At 37.1% G+C, this 27,437-nt stretch overlaps 1 protein-coding gene across 1 annotated transcript; it reads left to right on the top strand.

Moving 5' to 3' along the window:
• Nucleotides 1–1,755: 1,755 nt before the first annotated feature.
• Nucleotides 1,756–12,445, top strand: LOC100367419 (uncharacterized). The gene is made up of 8 exons (XM_002735527.4): nucleotides 1,756–1,865; nucleotides 7,964–7,979; nucleotides 8,138–8,278; nucleotides 9,068–9,199; nucleotides 10,436–10,567; nucleotides 10,941–11,066; nucleotides 11,888–11,977; nucleotides 12,154–12,445. Exons 1-8 carry the CDS (start codon nucleotides 1,806–1,808, stop codon nucleotides 12,195–12,197), a joined length of 741 nt encoding a protein of 246 aa, XP_002735573.2. The 5' UTR covers nucleotides 1,756–1,805; the 3' UTR covers nucleotides 12,198–12,445.
• Nucleotides 12,446–27,437: the final 14,992 nt, after the last annotated feature.

The following is a 27,437-nucleotide window of genomic DNA, read 5'->3' as shown; positions in this document are numbered from 1 at the left end:
CCAACCGATAACAAAATTCGGCCGAATTTGTCGTTTTTGTGTGGAAAAATCCCTTGCATACGAACACCTAATTACGCGAAGAACATAGAACACTAAGCCGGGGTATTTGAAACCGAAATTGTCATCTAAGCGTTAGGCCGTCGCTGATTGGCTGCTGTGCTGGAATGCCAATTTTTAGTTAATGAGTTAATGAGTTAGCCAAGTTAGTTAGTCAGCAACATGCCCGCGACCTGATAACAACTACATAAACTTCCACTTTGATAAGTGGATGAGAATAGCGCCCGAAGTCACAGTCACTTGGGGGCTGAAAATCAATAAATACTAATTTTCAATAAAAATCATCCGCTATACGTATATAAATAAACAAGTTGTGAAACACGGCACCTAGTAAATCGACACCCTGTCGGTTTCAAATGTCGATTTCTTACCTTAAAATGCGAAACAAAATTTTTAGAGGGGATCAGGTGTTACGTTAATAACCATTGTTCATAATCGCTAACTTGGTTTTATTCAAAACTGCACAAATCCCGCGTTTTTTGATGATATCCGACGATTTCATGAACGAAAATGGCAAGCAGCCAGAATCAAGGGGGATTCGCATAGAGTTCTGGGTAAATCAAGGAAATACTCGCTGTTACGGCACGCCTGATTGGCTGAAAATGAGTATGCGCACTTGATTTACCCAGAACTCTGTGCGAATCCCCCTTGATTCTGGCTGCTGGCCATTTTCGATCATGAAATTGTCGGATATCACCAGAAAACTCGCGATTTGTGCAGTTTTGAATAAAACCAAGTTAGCGATTATGAACAATGGTTATTAACATAACACCTGACCCCCTCTGCACTTTTTGTTTCGCATTTTAAGGTAAGAAATCGACATTTGAAACCGACAGGGTGTCGATTTACTAGGTGCCGTGTTTCACAACTTGTTTATTTATATACGTATAGCCATAGACCCTCTATAGCGGATGATTTTTTTGTTGAAATTTAGTATTTATTGATTTTCAGCCCCCAAGTGACTGTGCCCGCAGTGCAGCTTTGTTGACACCTGCGATACACCGAGAGGCCGAGTCACGCGGGGTCACCCGGACGCATTGTTCTAAGGACGTACCGTTACCAGTAACCGTGTTTTTTGACGTTATGATATTTATAGTTCAGAAAAATTACGTCAAAAGGTCAAAACGAAGCAGGACGCAGTGTCTTTGCTTCAAAATATTCAATAAAGCTATTCTCCCAAAGACATGTACAGAGACCTTTTGAATGCAAACGAAATGGACTGTTTGACAAATCAAAGCAATTCGTCTTCGAGAATTGTTTAAAATTTTGCTAGTAATAGTGCTATTTCGAAACAAAAGAACAAATTACGTCTGACGAAAAAGGTTTATGTTCAATGTTACCTTTATTTATATTATATATGCGAGCTGTAGTATACAATGAAATAATATGACCCCATTCACTGAAATAATATGTGAAGACTTCAAACGTTGAATTCGTTTTTCAAGTCTCGTCCACGATGTTTTCCTTTTATGCTTACAGATCGTTGCTACATATCACAACTGGTAATGACTGTGCAGCTCGCCATTGTTGTCGTTGCTGCCGACCCATTATTCCGTCCCAGTGTTCTAATGATAAAGAGCACGGTCATTCTTTTCTTGACCATTCACAAAAGTAGACCAAATTGAACCTAGCCTTTTACATACAAATTACCACGTAAAGTGGACGTCATGATACGGTATACAATAGTTGGTCGGGTAGTGTTCTTGTAGTCATTCTCACGGTTTAGAGTGAGAACAAATATCAGAAACATGGTGCGTCAACTGCTTATGTTCGCCTTGGTTGTGGTGGCTGTCTTCGCACTAGAGAAGGTACGTCGTGGCGATTTATGTATATTATTGTGTCTTTGACTAGAAAAAAACAGCTGTATGATTTGTTTGTATGTACGGGAAAACTAGAGATCTCTGGGTTGTTAGGAGTATACGATACGACCCAGTGTAACGTTAAGAGGTAGTATTTGAGTCGAAGGCGTCGAAAGTACCAAGTTAAATATCGTAATATGTCATGATTTCTTTCGTTTCTGAACTCTGTTTCTCTATCAGTGAAAGTGGTACGCATGCGTAAAGTGTTTTTCTTACGTTTTCATTCTCAAACATGAATACCAGGTATTTTTCTGACTTCCGCCCCGGAGCTATGCCCTTCTTGCAAATGGAAAATCCCATTACAAGAACTGTTATTACTTTATTACGCGGGTGACGTACACGTATTTACGAGTGATGGCGTTTCGGAATATGCATTATAATCAGTACTCTGAGCATGGTATTTAGCCTGAAGGCCAGTAGCCGACACATAGGTAGACCAGTGCGTTGAATATAAGGAAAAGAGTATATCAGTGTCTCATGGCTAATTTTTCTGTTATGGTGTATCCTTTCTGTTACGAACTCGGTTCTCTAATCCTTTTCATCACATCCGGGGGTAAAACGTGTCATTATATTAGTATATATATATATCACAACCGAAGTTCGGATTTTGTGCGAAGTACATAAACATTAAGTGTGTGTATATAATGGACATTTCGTTCTTATTACCTCCATGGTTGTATATACTAGCTTAACTTAAAGCGGGGGAGTCGTCAGCTGCGCATGCGTCAGATGGCGTGTCATTGTTTACAAACAAGCGTCTACCCATGAGCCTGTGCGTTTTTAGCGTGTTGTTATCGTCGCTCGGGACTCCATTCCCGCGCGTGCGCAGGTGACGCTTTAATCATTGGTTAAAACTTAAGGACAGCATACTGTCTATGGTGAACGTAGGTTTTTGCTGACAGCGCATGACCTATATCATAATTATTTGTCGATTTTGTTCTGCGTGTAGCACAGCGTCATTGTAAGTCGTTCAAACAATACGGATCAACGGAACGTACAATACACCTGTTGTTGCTTCACGAATTTTACTTGTATAAATAACACAAATACGGTGACCAGTGTAACATACCTAGACAAAGGCATTGGATACGAAAGTAACTGATTTTAATGAGCATGTTTACGGCGGAAAAACTTCTTAAGATAAACTTACATTATTAAAACGTCATTGTTCACATTGAGCAACACGATGTATATACGGATTTTGTACAGGTCACTGGACATTCTACTCAGCATAATTCAAAAACATAATTTAGAAAGTGCTCTTTCACAGACTCAACAAACTGACAATTCTCAAAAACAAGTTTATCAATACATTGCTAGAATAAATATTATACTCGGTATATGGTATGAGAAAGTTTTCGTGGTTTAAATAAAATCACAGTTTTTTGTAAAAGGCAACCAAAATGAAAAACTAAATTTTCGGATTTCCATGACAACTAATCGCGTACTAATAATATGGCAACTCACATGGGAGAATTGCTGTATAGAAAAAAGTGCCTTCTGTGATTTTGAATAAATAAAATACCAAAAAAACATCAATGCATCATATACCGGGCACCTGCGCATGCGTCAGATGGCCATAGCGTGTCATTGTTTACCAACAAGCGCCTACACGTGAGCCTTTGCGTTTTTAGCATGTGTTGGTCTTTACTAGACTCGTCATATCCGACAATGTACAACACACACTTACATAAGGTAAGGTTCATGCCAGGTTCGGCCACGTATGTGCAGTCGGTCCGGCGAACCATTTATTTAACAAAACATACTAATAAAGCCGACTAAAAACGGCTGCCATTACATTGCATGTAGTGTTCATTTGAAATAAACTAAATGAGAGAAAAAATAACTTACATAAACTGCAAAAAAGATCGACTATTGATGCTCGAAAAATGGCATCAACATTACTCGGTTAAAGAAACATTTAAAATAACTGACAAAAAACATCGACAAAATAGTAATCCCCGTTACTGGCACGCCGACCGCCCAGGAAAGACCAGAAATAAAAAACCCTTTGAGGAAAAAATACCTGGAAACCTGTACCCGTCGCACTGTCGATCGTGCCCAGGGGAAGGTGGCGGGTGTCGCCCTGTATTATACAACACACTTACAAAACAACAAGTTGAAAACTGCACTGTAGCGAGACTGGCCTAGATTGACATTCAACCTTCTGTCCTCCACTTAAATACCCCTTGTCACATGACCCCACATACCATACCCGTCCACACGCCATCTCGAACAGACAATAGTTAACCGCTATACTGCGTAACGCGGTTAACAATATGTCGTTACTAGACTCGTCACATCCGACAATGTAAAACACACACTTACATAAGGTAAGGTTCATGCCAGGTTCGGCCACGTAGATTAAAAAAAGAACGGGCCCGTACGTACACCTACAAAGTTTGCGAAATTGACAAATGACTAGCAAGCGAGTCAACAGCGTCGCCATCTTGGCGGTATCTGATTGGCCCTGGCCGTAAACGTGCATTAGATGCGGCAGTTGCACCTCCTGCCCGCAAAGAATGAATGCCAAATCTAAAGCATCATCACCATGCACTGCCCAAGACGTTTGACAATCGTCTTCTTCGCTCTGGTGTAACACAACGGCACACAACTCAATCGAGTCTAGAAATAACGACTGTATTACCCTGTTTGTACTGATCAGTGAAAAGATGGATGGTTGGATAACCGTAACCAGCTGTAACATGCGACCAGGTAATTGTGTAAACATGACAGTTGGAGACTAAGAAACATTCAAACAAATAGGAAAAAAATACAAAAGTGACCCTTCCTTGCCGATAATAGTGTTACCATTATTGATATACGCGAAGTTCTTGATTGTTAAAGTAGTATTTTCGCTGCGCGATTCACAAAGTAATACTTCGTCAGCCTAATAGGACGTCGTCCAGGCTCAGACCTGAAACAAAAAACACTCTGTTAATAACTCTTACATCATGGCTTCTCATGCCAAAACGTTTGAACAAAACAAATGTGTAACGCCACCAGATAGAAATTGAAAGTTTCATTAAAGACGCCATGGGGGCATACAAGTATAAATGTTACCATTCGTTCCACTTTAATTGCATATATATTGTCAGCCGGGCATATCACTGTCCGAAAGAGGCCGACTGCCACATGGGAATGAATAATGTGTCACGCACGAGCTTGGTCTCATCTCAACTTCGCACATACCTTGTTCATTAATTTTGTAAAGCCATTTTTGAGTGCTTGTTTCCCATCCCAACTTTGGGAAAGAACATCAATTGTCTCAGTATTGGGACATTTTCAGCTAGGGTTGAACCTCGCATAATGTACTAATGCTGTCAAAAGCATCCTTATCCACTGAAATGTAGATCTCAGAGCATCTAGCTTCTGGGCAGCATCACTACTGATGCTCCAGTCGTAATTTACTGTTGCTGTCAAACGCGACCCCATTCACTGAAATGTAGATCTCACATAGCTTTAAGCTTCTGGAAAAGCATAAATATTGATGATCTTGTTGTCGTTGACTGTTGCTGTCAAAAGCAACCCCATCCACTGAAATGTAGAACTCACAGAGGATCAAGCTCCTGGACAGCATCACTACTGTTGCTCCAGTCGCAATTTACTGTTGCTGTCAAAAGCAAACCTATCCACTAAAATGTGGATCCCACAGGGCATCAAAGCTCCTGGAAAGCATCATTACTGATACTCCTTCCGTAATTTACTGTTGCTGTCAAAAAGCAAACATATCCACTGAAATGTTGATCCCACAGGGCATCAAGTTCCTGGAAGGCATCAAAACTGAATACTACAATCGTTGTAAACAACATGTTTACTAAGCCCATCGGCTAGAACATTCTGCCCCAGGGGCGCACACCTTGGGCATACCAGCGTATATGCTATCGCATAAATCAAATTGCATAACACTATATCCTGTAACTCACGTACTCTACTTTAGACTCTCACAATCTTCGCCACGATCTAGTTATTTGTGCACAATTGCACGTTTAAGCCTTCAAAACTTTTACTGTTTCATAATAACATACGGTGAACTGCAACGAGTTCCTTCCAGGTTGACCTTCTAAGTATCTACTGTTACATGCAATCCTCACCACTTCCTGGTTATCCGCTCAAATCTTTCATAATATCAAACAGTGGGCTTCAACGAGTGCTCGCCAGGTTGAACTTTCAACAATGCTATACAGAACATTTACCACACACACTCTTACCTTCTTGTTTAACATTATAAACCACCAAAGCCGTCGTGTACGGAAGCATGGCGTAGTCCCATTCATGCGCATTAAATTCATAACTCGCTTATCTAACATGAAGAAAACAGACACAAATATACCTATTGTGGAATTGCAGTGTTTTACTGTTTCCTTCAAACATGCACGGTTTGAAAGAGCTCTAGATTTAAATAAACCAGCTTTGATTTCATAGATACGTTGATGCAAGCTCACCAATAACCAAGTCGCACACACGCAACTGACCAACAACTTACCTTCGCTTTGGTATTTTTGTGAATAAACATGGCGCGATGGAAATGCCGAATTCCAAAGTAAAACGCCTTGGATACACAATACCTACGACCGTAACTAGAATCTTGGGAGAATCCAAAATAGCCCTGATTTTTCCACACGAACGAATAATTGTCAAGCGAGAGACGCGTCTTAACAACGAACGTTGAATTTGAATTTTTTTTTTTGGCCGCGACAATGGACACCCCATAAATTAGGGATGCTACCTCACACAAAACGAACAATCAAGATCGGCATAAGTGTTAAAATAAAGAGTTACTTAACTTAATGTTCGACAACTTGGTCGTGGAGGGTACATAACGCCTATGGCCGAATACGGCACGTGAAAGATGCTCATGGTTTCTTTGAATTCTCCGCTCTCGAAACAGTACTCGATGCCATTTGTAAGTAATCTTGCTGTGGTGCCGGATATGATGCCAACGAGGCTGCATAGTAAATAAAATTAATATTGCAGTCTGTTTCTCCTCGGCTTCAGAATGTTCCTTGCCTGCTTTTTTGCCGCCCAAAACATAGACCGAAATGTACGTCTTGTATGTTTTGACATCTCGTCCAAGGTCTTCCCAACCGGCTAACCGAAGTGAACGTTGTCGTGCATTCCCGACACTACGGGATCTGCTAGTTCTATCAACCGTCTTTTCTACTTGCACTTGAAAAAAAACATAACATCATAACATGATGTTAAAGGTTTACTGCTGGGCTGATAGTGCCGCACTGCCTGATTCATGATGATTCACACGAGAAGCACAGGAATGAACAAAGTGTGACTAAATAAGGAAACCGCCGAAAACTGTACTGTAGCGAGACTGGCCTAGATTGACATTCAACCTTCTGTCCTCCACTTAAATACCCCTTGTCACATGACCCCACATACCATACCCGTCTGTTTGCCATCTCGAACAGACAATGGTTAACCGCTATACTGCGAAACGCGGTTAACAATATTTATCGTCGCTTGGGACTCAATTCCCGCGCGTGCGCAGGTGACGAACCTCCCCCATTTAAGTTTGCTCACTCTCACATGGCAACAGGAATTTCTTGTGACTGTGAACTGGTTTTGAATAAATTCAAATCAAAATGTGCCATGTTTTGCCAGGTGACAAACACGCATACTAATCAACACATCGTATAAATATGAGTTTACTGGGGACAGCAGAGCACACAGGCTCAACAAAAGGCTTTATAGCATATAGTTAGTTCCATTTTCTCATATCATTGTGTCTGTCTACTGTTCGAAATTACCACCAATATATATATATATCAGTGGAGCACTGGGCGCGATGGTATACGAACTCGAGTTTCGAGGCTTTCTCGCTCGCGACGAGATCTCGACGTTCCATTTTCCCAACTAGGAATGCCCTCTCAAATGTGCAAAATGTTCTTATTCTGAGTGGGCGGCCTCCTATGGGAATGAAACCCCTAATTGAAAAATACATTGGAAATTAACCTTCCACTTAACAAAAACAATCAATCATCATATTATATTTGAACTAATAATGAATGTCACTTTCACTTTCTTTCAACAAGAAACAAGACCCGCCAAGTAAGTTTTCTGTATCATTTATTACTATATTTTAGAACGATCGTTTTTACTATTATTATCGACGTTGTTGTTGGGCACCATGTGACAACAACTATTCACGTGGTTGTTACAGTTATTTTATTGTTTGCTCCATATGAAATATACCATCTCGTTTACAGTCTGTAACTATTCGTGTGGTCCCGATGACGACGGAACGTGGGACGGTGATGGGGAATGTGACGATGGCGGGCCAGGTTCACAATATTTCGTGTGCGCCTACGGCAGTGATTGCAGTGATTGTGATTCTAGACCGCCTGGCAGTAAGTAGTCTACAGGCCACAGTACGACTGTTCTCTTTATTGAATTGTTGACATATAAACCTCAAGAATAACTTTATTTTATGGCAAATTAAAGATTTGCACACATATAACATATCTTCCACACAGCCACCATAACTTCCAGTAGACTTCCTTACCTTGCCCATTGCATTTATTCAAACTAGATCTGCTTTGAAAGTCTAATTATAATCTATTTCTTGTCCTTTAAAAATGTAGACACACACTTCATTGAGTAATTAGATGTTGGATGTTACCTTACGGGTAATATAGCAAACTATGGGTTTTATGCGGATGACTCAGAAACTTGGCGAGGGTCAGCGACAAAAGGGCAAACAGCACAATAAACTCAATATATTTCACACTACGAAATCTGAGTGTATGGCGTTTTATTCAAATGCATGGAAGGATAAATATACAGTCCGAGGCATTATTAAATGGTTGGTTATTGCGTTTGTCGAAAAGAAAAATATTTAATGTCTCATTCAGTAATAATGTAGCTGTTTTGAAAAAAAACAATCTGAATCTATTGATACATAAGACAAGGTATTTTTAATTTTAGGCAATTTTGGTAGGAAACATTTGTTTTCATCAATAATTTGTTTTGGAGTAAATACAGAGGAATTGCATGTACAATTGCATTTTTGTCGATGTTTTTGTTTTGTCTTTGTATTGATTTGTATTTTGTGTTGTTTCACCGTATATTCACGGAACTTTAGGGCCGAAAATAAAGGAATAGTAATTCAAATGTGATTATACTCTTTTTTTCTTAAGAGTGCATGAACCAATGTGGTGATGCGAATGAGTGGTCAGGAGACAGCGTTTGTGATGATGGTGGACCCAAATCGTCATACGATATTTGTGACTTCGGTGCCGACTGTAAAGACTGTGGAGCTAGACCTGAAGGTGAATAAAACACTATTTATTTTAGCCCCATATATCAAGCCAGTTCAGTGTATTAAAGCAGTGCGATAATTTTCTGTATCTATATCCAGGTAACCTGATTGGCCATTCAAGACAACTAAACATCATGGCTGTCTAAAACAATATACGCCAATGTCTTAGTAAGTTGGTGGTTCACATTATATCGCTAAATTATAGTTCGGAAGTATGATAATTTGAATATGTCTGATAGTTCTAGATCTTATCTAGAAGACGTGGGTGAAATGAAGCAACGTGCATGTACATGCAAAACGTCATTTAAATTCTAACAGCTCCAACGTTTCCGAAGGCAGATTTTGTTCACGTATCGTGGCTCGACTAGATTAGACTAGACTAAACTAGACTACGGTTTGAATTGCCATCAAAATTAGTTATTATGTCACCAATGCATCCTTGAACACATAAATATATATATGTAATATATGTAATATACACAGTAGCACAAAAACGAGCAGTACATGTGTTAAATCACCGGCGATCATCGTGCAAGTGGTTCAAAACTTCCAGCGATCCCTGTCTTGAAACTCAATTCGTAGTAATGAACTAATTGTTAAATAATTAATTAATTGTCCTTCTCTAAAGGCTCGGTAGGAGAATGTACGATTCTAACACGCATTGTAGCTGTCTGGCATGATCGATATTCAGCACTATAATCACAGTCTTTCAAACTTATTTATGAAAAATTACGGATCACAAGCTTTTATTCAAATTCGAATATCTAATAGTGATTGGCCAAAGAACTAAACATTGTCAATGACCACAATACGCGTACATGCTTTCACGCCAACTTATTGAAAATGGGGAACGTTTTTATGAATAATGTTAAACTAACTCAATAATATTAATTTCAACTGACGATGATGATGTCACAATAGCTTTTGATTTATAATAATTTATATTTATAAAAGGTTTCTAACGACCCTATGCAGCCCTTTCTTCGTGTCACACAATGTATAATACCACCTTCCTATAAAACGTTGTTGGTACTACCAAACTGTCTTCAACCTTAACAAGTTTCGTAACTGTCAATCATGGAACTGAACCGATCAAATATATTTGACATATTCGATACAGAATATTTAAATAAAGACTACGAAATAATGTGCTATGGTGATTGTGATGTAGCTCTAGACAGGTAAAACTAACGCTTACACAACAATTATTCGATATATAACGTAAGAATGAAAATGTGTTTTTCAGTTATTCCCGGCATATGCACCAATGATTGTAGCTTTAGTAACGATGGGGAATGCGATGATGGCGCCCCAGGATCGAGTTGGGACCTGTGTGACCTTGGTACGGATTGCAATGACTGTGGAGAAAGATTTCCAGGTTAGAATGCAGTAATGACATATATTAGAATGTTCGAATATGATATAGATGTGCAGTGGGTGGAAGAAAATTTCAGAAAATTTACTCGCAGGATAAAAACAAATATGAGAAGATGTGAACTCAAATTCCATCATTATTATTTAGATAACATGGATCACAAAAATGTACACTCTATTTACGCATTTTAGTGAAACAATTTAATCTAATGCGCATGCCTGGGAGATAGATCACACGACTTGGTAGCAATAGTTTATATTTCGCATTCACACTGGGATTTCACATGACGTCGACAATTCAAACGAGTTCAGGCATACAAAGCGCTACTCCAAACTCTATCTCAACTTGAAAAGTGAAAGTGTGCCCTTTTTTCCAGACATATGCGAAAATGACTGTCGTGATGCCGACGATGGTTGGTGTGACGATGGTGCCCCAGGCTCTGATTTCGATATATGTGAACTTGGTAGTGACTGCGGTGATTGTGGACCGAGAACGCATCCAGGTTAGCCATAATAACAGCTACTTTTAGTGTACGCAAATTCCTCAGTACGAAGATAACTGTTTTAATAATTCTCTGTTATTCTTTTGTAAAAACAAAAAACACATGCAACGAATACAATAATGTTTACATGAAATTTGAATGTGAACAGTGTTGCATTGAAATATGTGAATTTTACTTTTTCCTGAGTTAATCAAAGAGTTACCACAATTTTTTATCAATGGCGGGTTAATGAGTGAAGATGATTAATACGATAGCCTGATTTCGTGCGGGCAATGTAGTCTGACTATGATTGCATTTGTCACTATACTGTAAAACATTTTGAAAAAGCAACATACTATTTTAGCGAATTGTGTTAAAATGATGTAATAGCAAAATGTTGATTTAGCGAATTTCTCTTGTTTTTTGATTTCCAGTTTTTACAATACTTGTCTGTCGCCCGCTAAAACATATGCGCAGTTATCACCTCCATAAAATCAAAGAAAAACTGTCAAGTGTAATAAGAACGTGTTCCAGATTATTACATTTTCTGTGATGTTTACAAAGTGTGTGTGGGAAGAAAAAGACGTTGTTTGGCCGCCATTTTGAATTTATAATTAAGTCATTGTCGACATCTTAAATTAGCGAATTAGTTCTCTCGCGAAAAAGATATGTTTTACAGTATGATGAGCTATTCAACAACGTATATGTAATATATACCTCCACTCTCAATTCAACTTAGGTTGAGTGCTCATACGATACAGTATTTGTTGTTATTGTTGTTGTTGACGATATATACACTAAACTAGAATTGTTTGTGAACTAAAAATGTTTAAATGTATTAGGAGCGGCGAGGCCGGGATCTGTTACTAAGAAGAAGAACGATATTCTGAAGCAGAACATTTTGGGGGAAAAGATGCGTCAGGTTAAGAAAGGTACGTATTGCACGTACATTGTAATAGTTGTACGTATCTCAGTGTTCGAATATTATCTGATATGTTGGTATGCCAATGAAAGATGTTTAAACGCCATGGTAGATTAATACCACTGTAGGTGAAACAGCGCGAAACAACAAGGAAGAGTAAATAAACGATTCTCATTATATTTACAGACTTGAAGAAACCCGTGTCTAAAAAGACCAGACCTAAACCTTAGTGTGGATGTGATGGCTTCGATCGGATACCCATGGTTACAACAGAGGTCTCAGATTAATTAATTAGGACTGCAATATAATATATTCATGCAGTGAACTTGTTCTCTTATTGATAAACATTATAAACAATAAATAATAGTTATTTTACAGGCATAATCTCAAAATGCCCTTGTTGTGTATATTAGATGCGAATATGCTATAGATCATCCGTTAATACATATATAATTAATAAATACATATTGTTATTTGATCGATGTTTTTAAAAACCATCATACAGATTAAGCTGTTGGCAAATTTTAAGATTGACAGTTGTGATGTAAAAAGTTCAAATTCAATCTTCTGCAACTAGGTTACCAAGGCAATAGTTCGAAACAAATGAACATAATTACACTCAACATGTAATGTCAATCACTACTGAGGTTGCATCTACGTCATGATGTTCAATGTTACACCCCATTCTGTACATGTTCAGTTTAAGTGGTCGATTTACATTATCAAGAACAGTTTATGTTAGTACTAATAAAAATACTTACAGCTGGAAATGTGATTAAATAGTAGGAAAACGACTTCGCTGTGAACGACGAGTAAACAATTTCGAAGTGATGGATCATTAATTTCACGGTCACCTACAGTAGGTATAAAAACAAAGTGTTCGCTGAGATTGTTTACAAAGAGAAAAACAAAATGGCGGTGTTATGACAACCAACAATGACTCCATAGGAGGTGAATACTCGAAAGGATCTGTATGGCGGGTTCGCATTCATACGATTGTTGCTGTGTATATTGTGTCAACAGAAATTCGTGTTCCGACAACAACGTTGTACACTCGTCAACAATAAATACAAAATGTGTAACCCTTCAAACCCGAAACTTGGTAAACATATTACACCGAAGACGAAGGACGCAATCAGGTTTTCTAGAAGCGTCTTTACATCGTTTTGTGAAGAAATCGGGACACCGCTAGTAGACGTCGAGAATAAGACGGCAGACGATCTATGCACGTTATGTTGCAGTTTGAGCATGCAGTGTGTTTACTATTAATTTTATAGTATGAACGTGTAATGTGTTATAAAACACAAATTGCATGGCCTAATATGTGCTTACTAGTACACTCTTTCGCCGCATTCATAATTTGGATGTACTAGTACAGCACGTTTAGTTTAGGAAGATATTATAGTAAGTTACGATATAATACGAAGGTGACGAAAGGGTGCACTAGCTCAAACTCGTGAACTTGTTACAAAGTCCATTGTAACAATGGTTGATGACTCTGTTCACCTCGGCAGGTATTCACATCAGTGTAGTCTTTTGTGTACCACACCGACCACGTAAATATCCTCTTAGCCAATACAAAGCATTTCAATATACACCCCCCAGGCTATGCTTGGTTACACATAAATAACATCCAATTGAATGCCACAATATACGAGGATTATTTGCCATACAACATTACAGTGTCACAGTTTTGGGAGTTCGGTGTTTTGTAAGTGTGTTTTTTTTTGTCCTGAATAAAAATGGTTTATCATTGGAGTAACCGCAGAACATTGTTCAGCTCGTGAAGCAGATTTAATGCAGACAGGATTTTGTTTGATGCTTTGTTAATAGTTTAATTATAGTTTAAACGGTAATCAACGCACTTTTTAAAGTTTCTTATGCCAAATAGCGACCAGCCGAGAATATTAGTTGTTAAAAATAATTCACATAGCCAGATTGTGCTCTAGAAGTGTTTGTTATTTCTTTCGTTTTTATCGCACAGCAAAGATCAACATGTATGTACAGTGAAGGGCATAAAGTTGTGGCTCTTATGAACATTTTATAAATGTACTTTTTACAAATCTAATTGGGTTTGTATTGTGACATCATGGTTAGTTCTGAATAATATTAATGAGATAGTTCAACATTATCCAATCAGCAAAGGTCTTATTTTGAATATGTGTGGGTGGCCACAGTTGCTATGTTTCGTAAAGCATGTGCTCACATTGTGATCATAGACAATATTTAGTTCTTCAGCCAATTGAATTGAAAAATTTGATGACATATAAAGTTGGCCTTTGTTATTATTCATAAAGAAGTCAATTATTCTGTAGTTTTTACTAAAAAGTGTATTGATCTAGTCGTTTAATTACAAACTTAAATGTAAATAAATATCTGATATAAACGCTAAAATTTAAATTCATAATAACAGGTGAACTATAAAAATTATTCATTTTGCTGAAGATACTTTTTAACAAATGTTTGGTAGGTGTTCCTGCGGAAGGACCATTATCTATTTTGTTAATATACTAACACAATCCTGTTGGATATTAATAATGGTCCCATTTGTACATGAGCTGCACAATAAAACCATTTGTTTTGTTTCTGTTTTCTTTTGATATTTTGATATATTGCAATAAGCAGACCTTACACTGTGACATTTTGGTGTCAGAAGTGGGATTGTGAGCCTGATTTGGATTCTCTTGCCAGTAATCCCCTGACTAAATTGACTGTTTCGTAACTACTTAAGGTCTAGAGAACACGGTGTTGTCAGACCAGGTTGTACTGTTAGGTGGACATTAAATTGCTTTATTTAATACTGCTGGAACTTGATTCACACCTTTTCAGCATGGATATTGTTAAAGAACTTAAAGAGTTGGGTATAGAATTGGGGTATGAGGGGTAAGAGCTTACTCAATTTATGAGGACAGAGCGAGAGAATAGATAGCGTGAGGAGAGGAATGAGAGAACATCAAACGCGAGGCTGAAAGGTTGAGAATTGAACGTGCGGAAAGAGACAGAGAACGTGAGGCTGAAAGATTGAAAAATGAGGCAATAGAGAGATATTGAGACCGCGAAGAGTAAGGGAAAATAAGACAGCTTGAAATTGAAGTGTTGAGATTGCGTGCGGAAGATAATGGTCAAAATAAAGTCATAGAACAGTTGGCACAGTTCATAATAGTTCGAAGGGTCCAAAACTACCTTTGTTTTGGTAAGACTAGGGATGAGACAGATGCATTTATTTTAAGGTTCGACGTATTTGCTGCAACTCAGAAATTGCCGTGTGATAGTTGGGTGATGAATCTTAGTGCATTATTGACAGGCAAAACTTCGTGTGTGTTTTCTGCATTGTCTACAGCAATGTCAATAAGACAGCTTGAAATTGAAGTGTTGAGATTGCGTGCGGAAGATAATGGTCAAAATAAAGTCATAGAACAGTTGGCACAGTTCATAATAGTTCGAAGGGTTCAAAACTACCTTTGTTTTGGTAAGACTAGGGATTAGATAGATGCATTTATTTTAAGGTTCGACGTATTTGCTGCAACTCAGAAATTGCCGTGTGATAGTTGGGTGATGAATCTTAGTGCATTATTGACAGGCAAAACTTCGTGTGTGTTTTCTGCATTGTCTACAGCAATGTCCGTCATTTCAACTGTGTATCCTGTGTGTAGCTCTATTTAAAGGTCTAGTAAGCTACAACACTATTATCTGCATTGTAAGATAAATTCCTTCACTATCTAAGCTGTGCTTGTATTCTAGGATTTAATTAGTTGTTGAATTTTTACAGATACTAAGGTGTCATAGTATTCAATTATAGACAACTTGTCGTAGACCCACCATTTAGGGAGACTTCGTGTTTGTTTGTTTGTGTGCTTTAGCTAATAGATCTGGCAATAATCTAACAAGAAAGTAAAATTATGAACTTTGAAATATGCAAAACTATTGAGTAAATTTAGTGATGAACATGAATCCTACCATTGAGAATCAGAATGTCACGGCTCTGCTTTACCATGCATATTTGTCACTGTCTTACTATGTGGAACTGAAAGGCAGTCAAATGAAGATATAAATGACTATTTAATATGATCTCAAAGTTTGTCATTGTGCATGTGCATGTGATGAATAAATAAAACTTGTGTGTTTGTACATTATATGTGTTTGTGTATTTGTTTAAGTTTGCACATGGCCAGTTAAGATTGCGTGAAAACCCTTGCATCCTTGGGAATGAGTATGGATATGCACATTGTTTGCCAGGCGTTTTCTGAATGTATGCTCTGTACTGTCTACCATTTACGTGAGTTCTGTTGAAGCCAATCAACGAGCTATTGATATCATTTACATCATGCCATTGTGCAATCAGATTTACTGTACTCAAATAAGGTTTGATGATGTTAATGAATGGGCCACCCTTTCTGTAGATATAGTTGATGAAATGAAGAACTACTTTTTGTTGCTGTCAACCACAGTGTTGTATCCTTGCATAATTGATTCAATGGAACAGCCATAAGATATAATTATAACCTGCATCTGATGCTTTATTCTGAATTATATTTTCTGTGTTCCCATGGATCAGTCCATATTTCCATTTGTAAATTGTGGCTTCAAACTTCCACCACTCTGATTTTTATTCACAATAAATTTTGGATTCTATTCTCAATATAGTGAGGGGATTATTGATAATAGAATACAAAATTGATTGTGAATCAGAATCAATACCAAATCCCAATCCGAATCACAATGACAATCCCACTTCTGACACTAAAATGTCACAGTGTAAGAACTGCTTATTGCAATTGATAGGGCCACCCACAGAACTCACGCTGAACAGGGGGTTCGTTCACTGATAGAATGGGGTAGACAAGATAATAGTACTGGAAATGAAATACAAATACATGTACACCAAAATATCGAGTTAAAGCTCCTAGCTTTAATAACTTTTAATAACTTTTCAATTGTACATGCGAATTAGTGAATCGCAATGATGACAACTTCCATAAACGTTTTTACTTATTATTAGTATGAAGCCTTGTTTATAGTAGTGTGTGCTGAAAATACTGATATCAACACCAATCAAGAGAATGGTCTTTATAAACCATTTATTTAAAATAAGAAAAAGTGAAAGGTTCAAAGCTTGGGCTTTGCTTATAAACGTATTCATAACAATTTGTCAATACTGATAATCTGCTTTGATCAAGAAGTATTCGTATATCAGGCATAGATATACGAGTATACTTAAAACTGAGATTCCCTAGGTAGACAGAAGTTATCAAAACTAGTCAACGCTAGAAGGGCTCGAACAATGTAACAACACAAGATATATGGATGCTGTATGAATGAACACCGACCTGGGTATTTTCACTAAACCAAGGATAAATAGCAAACAATTTAAATGACACGCGTATAAGCGTTGGTGAAGGCACTGATTGGACAGTACCTACGATACGTCACGCGATAAATGTATGTTAATTTGTGAAGACACTGATTGGACTGTGTCTACGAGAATGTGCATGCGACACGCGACCTTATTGAGCTGCAACTCAATCGCAGGCCGCTGATTGGTAGATTGAGACATCCGATGTATATATCAAATGTTTTTACATGGGCCAATGATTAGATAATTTTGAACAAACTGATTAATTGTAATTAGAACCCATGATGATATTACATTGTCATTCCTGGATAGGTCAGTATGAATTCGTAACATTAAATTATAAACATGTATATTTTATTATAAACGACCTCAATTTTCTGCCCTTCATTTTGTCAGACATTTGAATTCTGTATTATAAACACACATAATGCAATACCTAGTCTTGTAAGTTGCTGAGTAGTAATTCAAACAGTAACTTGTCTCCGTTGATATTGTGTTTCCTACAATTGATGTATGTCACTGATTGTTTATTATTAATAGTGTACTGTAATTCCAATGTTAGGGATTATATTTTTCCAATAATATACATTACGATGTCCGAGATAAGTTGCCTGCTAATTGAGAGTGTGTATGTGTAATAATACTTACTGTTGATGTAACATATCAATGTACATGTTTTCTGATCAGTGTTTAAGTAGTATGCTGGGTAACATGTAATGATAATCACTATGGCTACCATTGATGCAAATGTGTTGACAGCCACCATTATTCATACTGCATCCATTCAACACTGAGTAAGAAAAAAAAACGGTGTACATAGCATTACATTAGATGGTGAAAACAGTAGTCCGTAAAACTATATTTCTGTGTTTAAAAGTGTTACGGGCGCGTTCTAATGTCTTTCTTATTTGGAAAACGTGTGAAATATGTACGCCATATTTACGTCACATTAGAACTCCTTCTTTTGTTTACATCGAATGCAGCAACAATGTAGCGTGTGACTGAAATAAAATTACGTCACTTTACAATGGCATTTCGGACATTTTATATCGGAAACAAATATGAATACAAGTGGGAAAACAATAAGATTATCACAAGTATATCGCAAAGTATGCACTCAGACAGCACGTGACTTCCGCTAGGTGTCGGTAGATGCAATCATCCTACTGTATGTGTGTATATTCTCCAAATCTAACATACAAGAGTGAATAACATCAATAGTACACAATAAGATCAAATATTCATTGTTGTTTTTTTGCTTCTGTAAGTTTTAAATTAACAAACAAATGTCCTATTAGTTACTATCGTGATTATCAGTAATGATTTTTACTCTAAATCAGTTTCACGACAAAATAAGGTACTCGACAAAAAGTACAGGGGGGTAGGCCGGAGTTTTTTTAAAGTCGTGTACATAAAAATATATGACCCTTCACAAACATCTGCATACAATTTGCTGACCTCTCCTTTGAATTTTGCATGAAAAATTGTGACACCCCCTCCTTCTAATTATATGTATAGTACACGTATTACAATTATATACACATACTAATTGAGGTTCTACTACACAGCTTAGAACTTTTCTACTTAATCAGTTAGCTCAGATCTCATTGAGAAGAGAACAATATATGATACCGTTAAGTACCACATTAGGGTGATACATACACAATTTTACTGGCACCTTTATGAGTGTTGTGAATCGTGTGTGTATTCTTTAGAATACGAGATACAAATGTTCAATACCGCCATTCGATATTCTTATTACGTACTCTAACACTAAGATTCAGACAAACTTTACTGCTCTATCGAATTTTAGTAATAATTGCAAAAGTATCTTCAGTGCAGTGTTCTTCCTTCTGAATCAGTGTGATGTTGAATGAAATATTATATATTATTCAAAACTAACTTGAACAATAAACTTATAAAAATGAACACTATAGCAAGATATAAATTAGGACAATCAGTTCAAAAGTTCAAAACGAGGACTTATAATTCGGTCTCCGTCCGTCCGTCTTTCCTTCCGTCTAGAGTCATATTTCAGAACCCTGTGGATCAAACCTGTTCATTCTTTGCATGTGTCTAGTTCTTTACCTGGGACTTATGCACATGCAGTGGTTTACTGATTCAATCCAATGTCTGACTGGCAGCCATTTTGTTTTTTTGAAAATGTGGTATCTTATGCATGTTTTTTTCAGTTTTTGTTAAAATATGGTACATGCATTGTACGTTTTAGATTATATGTCCACAAAAAATTGTTTTACAATCGGATAAAAGATAGCCAACTGGTGGCCATCTTGCTTTTTGACCATACAACGATTTCACCAAGGCTTTTTAGGGACATATATATAGGAATACATGTTCATATCAGTTTGTTCCATAATCAGACCAAAGATGGCCAACTGGCATCCATCTTGTTTTTTTTTAAATGTGGTTTCTTTGACAGGATTTGTCGTTTTTTGTTCAAATCTGATACAAACATTGTTTATGTTGAGATACATGTCCTTGTTGATTGTTTCGTGGCAACCATCTTGTTTTTTTCAAAATGTATTGTTGACATGTTTTTTTTTTCTTCAAATTATACATGTTCATGGCAATGAGTTTCACAATCAGATCAAAGACGGTTGACTGCCTGTAATCTTGCTTTCTGACCTTACTACTCTATCTCTGTACATGAGCCCAGACAAAGGAAATTCAGTTTGGGTACAAAAAATGCATGAATAGCTTATCCTGTTTAATTTCTAACCATATATATATAAGTGTAATTCAATACATCTAATTTCTGTTGATACTAGACCAGCCATTTGTTCACTCTAAATTACTAACTATACTTTATTTTTGGCATGAATAACATTTCCCCTAATTACAACGGGGATTATGTCATTCACAATAACTTGTTAAATAGATAGGCTCGTAGCTGCATGCCAGCCAGCCACCATACAAAAAAATGTTTCCCCTAGCTTGGGGTAAATACATCCCTGTGAAGAAAATTCTACAATTATACTATAAAACATACACTAAACAGAAAGAAATTATATCAAAGAACGCCAAATACACTGTGAAGGGAAGGTCGGCGGAGGTAGAAAGGTCTGCCTTGTTGCCAAACATTGCAGTGGGATGAGAAAGAACAACCATAGGTAACTGGTTGTAAATTTATAACAGAAAGATGCTGGCCACTCCACTGCTAGATCAAATATTATTGACTTGTACTTGTGGCCTTAATTACTCTTACACTGGACAATCATGGCCTAAGATGATAGCATTTTAAAGATTACATTTGAATAATCAGGGTATTACCTAATGTGATGTAAACGTTATATTTGCATATTAATTACAATCTACCGAAATACATGTAAAAACAACAGTGGCTATTAGTACTGTAGACACATATTATATCATAATATTACACTACAATAAATTTGTATGTTTAACCAACAGTACATAAATATTATTTCCCCCAGTGGTGAATTGTGAGTCGCCAAAAATCCAGTAACTTATATGTCAGATCTGATGATTCATTAATAGAATGTCCGAGTGGACTCTCTCTCTCTCTCTCTCTCTCTCTCTCTCTCTCTCTCTCTCTCATAACCCAAGAACTGGATAAACATTTAACACCATCTGCATATGACATGACAGGGGCGGCTAACTCTCGTGGTATCTCAAAAGTATATGACACCAAGTCACTTATAACAACAGATGACAATGTAAGCACGACATCTAATGTTACGGAAGATGTTACAAAAGAAGGTATTACTACACACAATTAGATGTAAATTTTGTTATTGCTTGATATGTTCGCATGTTCTAAGGAGATGCCCGTTCGAAATCGGGGTGGTGGGTGCAAATACTAGTAGTTCAAGTTTGTCTTACAAATTGTTTAATTATTTATTTAGTGGTCCACATTTTCCCTTTATTTATCTCCAACAACAGCATTTTTTTCTACAAAATCTAACACACGTATGTGGTTTAGATTCAATGTTAAATAACCTAAATCAAATGCCACTATATCGCAGTGACAAAGGTGACCAAGTTTAACTGGACAGAATGTACAGGAGGGGTAGGTTGGTGTTTTTGTGGGGTGGATCACTGACTTTTGAAGTATTTAGGAGAGGGTTACTGAGTAAGATGTGCAAGCATACATGGAAGGGTCACAATTTATGTGCAATGCAAGTCTCGATCTTGACACCACAGTAAAAGTAGCTGAGATTTTATGCACAGTTGACTGTGTTGCCTCAACAAACAGTGATATACTCAACAATGAGTCATCTTATTACTCATTCACCAATTGTATTTACATTGAATGACATGTTAAAAACTTGAGTTATAGTCAGAGCTATGTTTAGGACCCTCTGTCTGATGATTCTAATAATGAATCATCAGACAGTGGAAATGAAAGTTTCCAGCCGGTACTATACACCAGATCTGAGAGAGGAAAAACAAGTTACTGGAACAGAAAGTTCTTTGGCGACTAGCAATTCACCACGGGGGAAGATAATATTGATGTACGAGTACTGTTGGATTAAAACATACAGATTTATTGTAGTGTAATATTATCATTTAATATGTGTCTACAGTACTAATGCCAATGTTTGTTCACATGTATTTCAGCAGATTGTAATTAACATAACATTGTTAACAGTCAGGGAAGTGCAGGTTAGTTTTTACACGATATTTTATGGTTTTGTCGGCACAGTAAACAAACGTGGAAAAGGTAATGAAAAGTACGAAATCCTGAACAAAAATAGGCACATGTTATGTTTTAACATATGGGCCTGTCCGTCAATCATGACAGTCAATTTCCTAAATTAAACTTGCGTTTATTGAATCTATACAGAAAATAACGATCACGAATCCTGCCATCTGACTGTTGGGAACGGATCAGCCATATATCAATGGGAATGTTAGCGAATCCTCATGTATTTCACGAATATAGACACCAAATATGCCATATAATATTCCCAAGACCCCAAATAAAGATCCTGAAATTATTTCGGTAAGCTTCCATGAGTCCTACAACAACATGTACACGTACAATGTACGACAGCAGGTGACACAATTTATGTTGAAAATGTGGTAGCCTAGGGTGTTAATGACTATTAATGATTTACTTTACGCTGTGTTTATTTTGAGCATACACCTTGTCAACTCTGAAATTTAGACCTACAGAATTGTTAATATCTTCTTGAAAGGACGATTGTTGCAATCAATATTTCGTTTTTCCATTCACAGGTGCTCAATACGGTAAGCATTCTGTTACTAAGTTCAGAACAGTGAAACAATAACGAGAAAGACACAATTGTTTCACACAAGATAGCTAATAATGCGGTAAATGTTGGGCGTGGTTGTCAAATTAACACAGTGACATCAAAGTGCATATCTCACACGGTTTCAATGAAAATGTCGGACAGTTCTTTTCAGTAGCCGAAGCATTGACTCCAATATTATGTGTACAGTGTAATTCTGATTAATTTGGGTTCAAATAAGCGCAGGAAAATGTTTTCACTCAAAGCAGAAAAAGGTCGCAAATGCAACAAAACTTGATAACGTACAGTTATTCCCTAGCACAGGCGAGTACAGATGAGCGAGATATGGTCTATTCGTCAATTGGATGGTAGCTTTCGAAACACCATAATTGGCTCATTACGTCATTACCCTTTTCGTGTTTTGAGCACAAACTAGGTTAAATTACATTATTTTGATTTATTAAAAAATATTTATACAAAACAAAAATCGGGATGCAAGTTATCGGTGTCAGATATGTAGCGGCCATCTTTGATTTCGACATAAAGAGTCCCTGTTGTAATTTTTTGAGCCGGTGAGCGGAAGTCTCATGGATTACATAACTGGGCTGTAGTAATACACTATTCGGTAGAAATCAACTTACTACTTTTTCCGTTTTCATTCTAAGTAGTTATAATTCCCATTTTATCCTTGGTGTCAGTTTGGAAACAGCTTGGAGCATTAACCATAATGTCGTGGTCACTAGCGACGCGAGTCAGTATGACTTCAAACCACCATGACTGTTACACGGGTCAGACTAATAAACTGGTTTATTTTCTCCCAATTTTCTATTTAAACATCATTTCAACGTCAATAATTGTACAATATTATTACTGTATAGTGATGTGGACGATCTATGTTACAATGCAGTTCCACTTACCTAAACATTTTCAAAACGTATTTTCGATTGCCTTTTTTTTCACGTGAACCCACTCATTAGGTCCTGGTGGAGCTGAGAAATAACTACTAACTATCAGCAAACACAAATGAATATGCTAGCAGTGAAGATCTGTCTCACAGTATTGCCGATATTTATTCCAATAACATGGATATCGTTGCTGGTTTTACTTTCATCGAACGAAGGTAAAATATTAATTTAGATATAGCAACAACAACAACAACAAAATAAATTTTACTATAGATGTAAACAGATGTTCAAATATGGTTACAATTGGTGTTGAATTACATTGAGGGAGAAGCAAGACATATCCCACAGGGCATTATGCCATGGAAATACATGCGAGTAACATGGGGCACTATTATAAGAACAAAAGGTTCACGAAAATAAAGCAACGGCCAAAATAATGGATCATTGGACAGAGAGTGGTATACTAGCAATTAAATGAAACAACACGAGGTTTAGGTTATTCGATAGACCACCACATTTTCGATCTAATTATGTAAATAGCACAAGCGCTGTTGAGTGTGCAACCCACCACGGGAGTCGAACTCATACTCTTTCTAAAGCTGCGCGGACACGCTTACTATTAAACGACAGGTTTTGTACTGCCATAAGCCGTTCATTGAACATCATATTAGTCTAAGTTTCATTTACAAAATTCTGGCCATCAGTGTGATGATAGAGTAAAAACATCACGTCTACGAGGGACTGTTAACTATACTTACACTTATTGGGAATTCATTGCATTCAAATGAACTATTTTCTTTTCAGAACGTTCACAGTGCTGTTGCAGACCGAAATTGATGAAGCTTAATTTGATAGACATGTTCACATTATCCGCAAAAGCACACATGAGAACACATATAGGAGAAACAACAATAAACAACAAACAATTTGAAACTATGGAAAACAAAATAACCCATGAACCGGATAAACAGTTAACGCCATCTGCATATGACATTACAGGAGTGGTATACTCTCGCGATATCTCAAAAGTACACGACACTACATCACTTACAACAACAGATGACAATGCAAGCACGGCATCTAATGTAACGGAATATATTACAACAGAAGGTATTACTACACACAATTAGATGTAAACTTTGTTATTGCTTGATATGATCGCATGTTGTAAAGAGTTACCCGTTCGAAATCGTTATTATTCACGTTTGTCAGTCAATTGTTCGTTTAGTGGTCCACATTTTCCCTTTATTTCATCTCCAACCCCAACACTTTTTAAGACACGTATGCGGCCAGTTCGGTTTAGATTCAAGGGTAAATAACCTAATTCAAATGCCACTAAATCTCAGTTTAAAAAGTGAGTTATTTTGTCGACATACAAACGTGGCCGTAACACTTTTGAACATAGAAATATAATTTTACGAACTATTGTTTTTACTACCTAATGTAATGCTATGCACACCGTTTTTTATTTCTTACTCAGTGTTGAATGGATGCAATATGAATAATGGTGGCTGTCAACACATTTGTATCAATGGTAGCCATGGTGATTATCATTGCACATGTTACCCAGCATACTACTTAAACACTGATCAGAAAACATGTACATTGATATGTGACGTCAACAGTAAGTATTATTACACATACACACGTGTGTATCTGAGCCCTAGTAATAACGGAAATACTCTTCAATTAACAGGCAAGTTGTCTCACAATCTCAACAAAAAAACATGAACATATAGAGGTGACATACCACACAAAACGTGCAACGCGATATATATTTGGAAGAATATGACCCCTGACATCACAAACTGGTTTGGGAATACACTACACTCAGTTACATGCAATTAATTATAGGAAACACAATATCAACGGAGACAAGTTACTGTTTGAATTACTACTCAGCAACTTACAAGGCCAGGTTTTGGCTGCATCATGTGTGTTAATAATACAGAATTCAAAAGGAAGGGCAGAAAATTGAGGTCGTTTATAATGAAATATACATTGTTATCACTAAAAATGTTACGAATTCATATTGACCAAACCAGGAATATTATGGTAATGTAATAACATCTTGGGTTATAATTACAATTAATCAATTGGTTCAAAACTATCTAATGTACCCATGTACAAACATTTGATATATACACCGGATGTCTGAATCTAATCAACGACCTCCAATAGGGTTGCAGTTCAAGAAGGTCGCGTGCCACATGCACATTCTCGTAGACGCCGTTCAATCAGTGTCTTCACTAATTGACATACATTTGTCCGTTCAAGTCGCGTGACGTATCGTAGGTACTGTCCAATCAGTGCCTTCACCAGCGAATATACGCGTGTCATTTAAATTGTTTGCTATTTATCCATAGTTTAGTGAAAATACCCAGGTCGATGTTCATTCATACAGCATCCATATGTCTTGTGTTGTTACATTGTTCGAGCCCTTCTAGCGTTGACTAGTTTTGATAACTTCTGTCTACCTAGGGAATCTCAGTTTTAAGTATACTCGTATATCTATGCCTGATATACGAATACTTTTTGACCAAAGCAGATTATCAGTATTGACAAATTGTTATGAATACGTTTATAAGCAAAGCCCAAGCTTTTGGCCTTTCACCTTTTTTTCTCAAATAAATGGTTTATAAAGACCATTCTCTCAGGTGTTGATATCAGTATTTTCAGCACACACTACTATAAACAAGGGTCCATACTAATAATAAGTAAAAACGTTTGTGGAAGTTTTCATCATTGCGAATCACTAATTCGCATGTACAATTGTTAAATTGAAGAATTTATTTTAGTTTTGTAACTTCCAATCATTATTTTCAACGATATTCTATTTCAGAAAATGTTTCCGAGTATCGTCCACTAACCGTCAGGTGTTATCGAATTGAAGTGTCCCACGACCATCAGAGCTGGTATGACGCTAACGCAGCGTGCTCTTCTCTCGGCGCCGAACTCGTCCATATAAGGAATGAAGAAGTAGACGACTGCATCTCAGATTGGTTATTCACCCATTATAAATATAGAAATATGTGGATTGGTCTCCGAGATTCAACAAACACGGGCAGTGTTTCTGCCAATAATTATCAGTGGACTGACGGTACAAAATTGACGTCTGCAAGTTTCCAGAATTGGGCACCTAACGAACCTAGTTATGGCGCCTCCTGTGGACAGCTTTGGTGAGTTGACCTCAAATTGAATAATTGAACAACGGGTTTCTAAATTAAAATAACATTCCTTGTAAATTCATCCACATTTATCCAGAAAATATTACTAAATGGTGATTCTTCACTTCAACTAACTATCAATGTGTAAAAAACAAAACAAAAAAGCAATATTCATACACACACAGTATGCGCATGCACACTACATGAATCACTGAGATTATTAAGGCATCGCTTACACTAATCACAAGCATATTTTGAATAAAGTTCAAAAACGGTGACCTATTCTCTGTTTTTCTCCGTGCGTTCATCCGTCCGTCAGTGCGTTTGTACCTGTTACTCGAACACCCATGCCTATTAACCTGCTTATATCATATTCACCTTAAAACTGCGGACATGCCTTACGTATGTGTCAGTCTGCACATGCGAGTTCCCATAGTGATGCTCTGACGTCATGCGGTCAGCTAATCACTGATGATTTGTGTGCCGTTTTCCACAGGGAAGGGCACTCTAAATGACTGGATTCAAGGCTTCACCCATTCATCAACTTATTGGTATACATATGCACATTAAATCTAGTGTTAACAAAACATTATTTAAATGAAAAACTCACCTATGATGGTCTTGTGATACATTTTTACAGCATGAGGACAAATTAGAGTGTGCGTACACACTCAATATAAACATATATTAAATAGTACTGCCCAGGTCATATCGACGTTTATCACTCGCAAAATACTTGAGAAATTACATTTTTGTTGCAGGAAAGCAGTGGGCTACAAATGGGACAATAATTTTTGCAATCGAAAGA

The sequence above is a fragment of the Saccoglossus kowalevskii genome, chromosome 17 (assembly GCF_978046115.1).
Source record: "Saccoglossus kowalevskii chromosome 17, keSacKowa6.1, whole genome shotgun sequence".
Taxonomy (NCBI): domain Eukaryota; kingdom Metazoa; phylum Hemichordata; class Enteropneusta; family Harrimaniidae; genus Saccoglossus; species Saccoglossus kowalevskii.
The sequence above is the reverse complement of the archived record's forward strand: the minus strand, read 5'-3'. Positions and strand labels throughout refer to the sequence as shown.